At 43.8% G+C, this 4672-nt stretch overlaps 1 protein-coding gene across 2 annotated transcripts; it reads right to left on the reverse strand.

Annotated features, from left to right (window-relative positions):
- Positions 1–495: 495 nt before the first annotated feature.
- On the reverse strand, positions 496–3062 carry SMIM8 (small integral membrane protein 8). 2 transcript variants are annotated; one of them, XM_069008600.1, is made up of 3 exons: positions 2986–3062; positions 1803–1944; positions 496–841 (listed from the first exon to the last, which is right to left on the reverse strand). In XM_069008600.1, the coding sequence occupies exons 2-3, from the start codon at positions 1920–1922 to the stop codon at positions 683–685; spliced, it is 279 nt and encodes a 92-aa protein (XP_068864701.1). In that variant the 5' UTR covers positions 1923–1944; positions 2986–3062; the 3' UTR covers positions 496–682. The 2 variants fall into 2 exon arrangements, with proteins under 2 accessions (XP_068864701.1, XP_068864702.1); XM_069008601.1 differs by lacking the exon at positions 2986–3062 and adding an exon at positions 2726–2924.
- Between the last annotated feature and the right edge of the window lie 1610 nt (positions 3063–4672).

Here is a 4672-nt window from a genome sequence, read left to right on the forward strand (position 1 = left end):
CATCAACTGGCAGGCTGATGCCAGCATGCTCACTGATCTGTTGTACGATGCCAAACAGGAAAGGTAATGGTTGAGTTCTTCCTACCTTTCTCTTAAGAGAAGCACTTGTTTCACTTTTTCTCCTCTACCTGGCTACTGATTTACTTTTTTTTATTTGCAAGGAAGAGCATATTAAACATCCAAGCATTATTTTGGCCAGTATTTTACAGTTTCCTTGATGAAATAAAACCCTTTACCAATTGCTTTATCAGATCTTCCTTGCCTTAAAATTAGTTTACTTGGACCACTGTTATCAACAGATCAAGATAGCAACTTTTCTTTTCATAGATAATACATTATTCTTTTTGTTAAAAAAAAAAAAAAGATAACCCCTGACTTCATTTAATCAAAGCAAAGCTGAACTCTCATGTCAGTTTCTAAGGCATTTACCAGTACTGATTGCAGGTCCGAGGTGATTTCATGTCTTCTGACAATGATCTCTGTGGCAGAGAGCAATTCTTAAAATCACTTTTATGTATCTTTACTGCAGTTTATTTGTACAGGCACAGCATTTTATAAAGGAACTTGAATTGAATTAAACAGCAAGAGAGACATTGATCCATTATTTCAAGAGAAAGAGAAAAAAGCAGTAGTTGCCTTGAAAAGTTCTGTGAGTGATTTACTGATTTCCTTTCTTACATTCTCAGTCCCACTTGGAAGTCTTCCTCCTCATATACTTGGACCCCTCACTGTCGATTGCTTCGTAGAGGTCCTTTTTATTCTCTGCTGTTGCATGCAAATAACCAAGGTAGGCCACACAGAGGCTAATTGCTATCAGTCCAAATGCCATCACAGGTTTGTTCTGACAAGAAAAAAATTTGGTACATGATTTTAGTCAAAACACTTTTCATTAAACTCAAACATTACATTCTTCTATCTCAGCTTAGAAACGGAACAGTAAACTATTGTGACATCTGCAAAAATCATCACTGCCTTATTGCAGACTGAATTTTCTGACAGCAAAAGGAATGCCCTTTGGAAAAGAAGATTCTTTCTGGAGACAGAGCAGCACATTGCCCAGTACTCTGTATTTTGCTGTTTGGAAATGCTGCTTGAGCATGAATGAACAAGCCAAACCCAATTACTAAAGGTCTGTACTAGAAACTTTTAACAGAGTTCATCTGGATATACTACTGGGACAATGCACTCTGCTCCTGCCAAGCAACCTTGATTACAATCCTCCAAACCAGATTTTGTATTCTTATCAACAAAACCTACTTTTGTTATACTAAATCTGTATTTATTATATGCAAAAAATTTCACTCATTCCTGGGTTCTGAAAATGCTAACAAAACCTGAGTATCATCAACTTAATTATAAAAGAAAAAGAAAACCCAAAAATATTGAAAAGCTACCAAAATTTGCCTCATTTCATACCAAAAGTTTGCATTCTATGATTTGTTCCCTTTTAAATATTAAAAACAACTCCTGTTGTTTTTATTGCTTAATAATAAGTAATAATATTACTTAACCTGTCAAATTAGATGGGTAATATGCCCCTAAACAGTCTTTCTGAAAGCAACTTGGCTAGGTACAAAAGAATCAGACAATATAGCAGTGAAATAAAAGCTGCAATAAACAATGTAATGTTCTGCACTCTCAACAATTGAAATGGAAAAGAGTAAAAATATTTTTAGTTACATTTCTGAGTGGTTTGCATAACAAGAGATGGGTAAATAATGCACAGAGAATTGTAATGATCACTTTAAAGCAACTGTTATCTCTTCAAGCATATTTAGTTTCTCTCAGAACGACTGTCTTACAGGTTTAATGAAAAGCTCTGGGTTCACAGCTCGGAAAAGCATAGTTGTCTGAACACTCCTCAGTCCTGGTTTTCTCTCTTTGGGTGTTTCATTTTCATTCGGAGGTTTGGTGGAAGACATGTTGCTTAACGTTGAATACTTCCTAGAAGTAGAATGAAAAGCAAGTGTAATTTCTGTAAAAACACTGGAAGAGCTGCATTCACTGAATGCAAATTCACTCAGCTTGTCTTCTTACAGCATGAATTTTAGCTGGTGTAAATATTACTGATCGCCTCTGGTGTCACCTAACATTCCCAGCTTAAGCACACCAATTTTCAGTTCTGTTAATTTTGTACATCCTAAAATTAACTTTTGGAGAGTCACATCTTCATACAGCAAATCTAAGTCTCCTCATAATGGGCTTGGAGTTTTTCACTTGCCTTTGGCTAATGCTTTATCTACCTGTGGACCAAGCAGCATCGGTCTTTAGACCACTGGCTAAAAGGACAATGCTAGGAAAAATTTTATTTTTTTGAAAATCTTCTACATGACAGGACAGCCCAAGCACCACTGTAGTGCAGTCACTTTAACCACCCACCTCAGCAGGCCCAGCACTCAGGTCTCACTTTTGCACACACTGGGCATGTCACAAATACCTTTGGCTCAAACTGAGAGAATTTAAGCTAGTTAAAATACGCAAAAATTTCTTTACTGTGGGGGTGGTGAGGCACTGGAGCAGGTTGCCCAGAGAAGCTGTGGATGCCCCATCCTTGGAAGTGTTCAATGCCAGGCTGGATGGGGCTTATGAGCAACCTGGTCTTGTTGGAAGTCTTGTCCCTGCCCCTAGCAGGGGGGCTGGAACGAGATGATTTTCAAGGTCCCTTCCAACCCAAACCATCCTACGAGCACCTGAGCAAAGGTGCAAAAACACGCCCTTGGCTAACCCTGATTACTGAGGGGCAGAGGAGACACGGTGCAGGGGATCCCCTGGGAAGGGCAGGCCAAGCGCAGTCGCACAACCCCACGCCGGGCGGCGAGGGGCTCCTGGAGCCGCCACCGGAACGAAGAAGGCAGTTTAGCCCCAATTTGGAAAAGCCCTGCGGGGACTCCCGGGACACGGAGGACTCGGCACCACCGCCTCACGGGACGGGGCGAGGGCGATTAACGCCGCACTCGCCACCCCCCCCCCCCCCCCCGCACTCACCGCTCGCAGCCCGCGGCACCTCCCCGCGGGGCGGGGCTGCGCCTGCGCGCTGGCGCCCCCTCCCGGGCGCGGGCCGGCGGCACGGGCGGGGGCGCGGGGCGGCGCCCGGGTCGCGCCCCTCCCCTCAGCCGTGGGGCGGCGGGCGGAGCGCGTCCGCTGCTTTCCCAAGTCATTGAGCCGTCCCGGCTGGAAGCGGTCTTTAAGATCGTCCAGTACAACCGTCCACGCGGCCCTACCACTGTAACCCATAACCATTAAATCACCCATGCTGGATCCAGACGCCTCTTGAGCACCTGCAGGGATGGTGGCTCCACCACCTAACTCCCTGGGAAATATTTCAATGCCTGACCACCCTAAGTGAAAAATTTTTCTAATATCTAATCTAAACGTCCCCTCTCTCAGTTCAAGGCTATTCCCTTTAGTCCGGTCACTGCAGACACGGCAGAGGAGACCAGCCCCAAAACCTCCTTTCAGGGAGTTGTAGAGAGGGATAAAGGCCCCCTCAGCCTCCTCTTCTTGAGAATAAACAACGTCAGGTCCCTCAGCTGTTCCTCATAAGACATGTTTTCTAGACCTTTCAAGAGCCTTGTAGCTCTTTGTTGGCCACACTCCAGCACACCAATGTGCTTTTTAAAGTGAAGGGCAGAGAACAGAATGCAGTACTGAAAAAGTGGGACAGGGGGGAAGGAGCAGGCTCAATCACATGGGCCCTTCACCACTGAGCCACTCCTAGCACCTGGCCATGGTCACTACAAGAAAGACACTGAGGTGCTGGAGCGTGTCCAGAGAAGGACAGCAAAGCTGCTGGAGGATCTGGAGCACAAGTCCTATGAGGAGACACTGAGGGGGCTGGGGTTTTTCAGCCTGGAGAAAAGGTGGCTTGAGGGGACCTTATTGCTCTGTTCAACTGCCTGAAAGGAGGTTGTAGTGAGGTGGGGGTTGATCTCTTCTCCTAAGTAAGAATTGACAAGACAAGAAGAAATGGTCTCAAGTTGCACCAGGAAGGTTTATATTCGACATTAGGAAAAATTTCTTCACTGAAAGGGTAGTCTGTCATTGGAACAGGCTGCCCAGGAATGGCTCAAAAGGTTATGGTTTAGTGGTGAAAACAGGGACCCTAGGTGTACAGTGGGACTTAATAATCTTAGAGGTCATTTCCAACCTTAGTGATTCTATAATTCTATGAAATGTAGAGGTATCCAGGCTCTCAGAGCTTCTTGTTCCATGGTGGTTTTTTTTCTGCAGTAATCAAACTGCCTTTTGTTTTTGTTTTTTTTTTTTTAAAGATGGCAGAGCAATAATAAATTGCAGGTTGACTTTTCATGTCTAAATCCAGGAGGAATATCTAATTTTTTTTTTCTTGTTGTGAGCAAATATAATGAGGTGAGAAAAATAGTAGGGAAATAAGTTTAGGTGTCAAGAGAGGATGGAGTGGTATGTCTGGGGTTTGTGTCAACAGTTAATTCACAACATACCATCTGCTAGTCTGGTAGCTATTGTTTTGGTGGCATATGTCATGCAGCTGATTTTGTTTGAAAACTATTGAGTAGAACATCTGAGTGAAGCTGCGTTCGTTTGTTTTCATGTTTGTCTAATTGAAAGAAGCCAGTGTGAGGTTTTTGCATGAGCTTTGTTTTTGGGAAGGTAGCTTGGTTTTCTGGAGGGGAAGGGGGACTTTTTACCATGC

Source organism: Aphelocoma coerulescens, chromosome 3, assembly GCF_041296385.1.
Source record: "Aphelocoma coerulescens isolate FSJ_1873_10779 chromosome 3, UR_Acoe_1.0, whole genome shotgun sequence".
Lineage (NCBI taxonomy): Eukaryota > Metazoa > Chordata > Aves > Passeriformes > Corvidae > Aphelocoma > Aphelocoma coerulescens.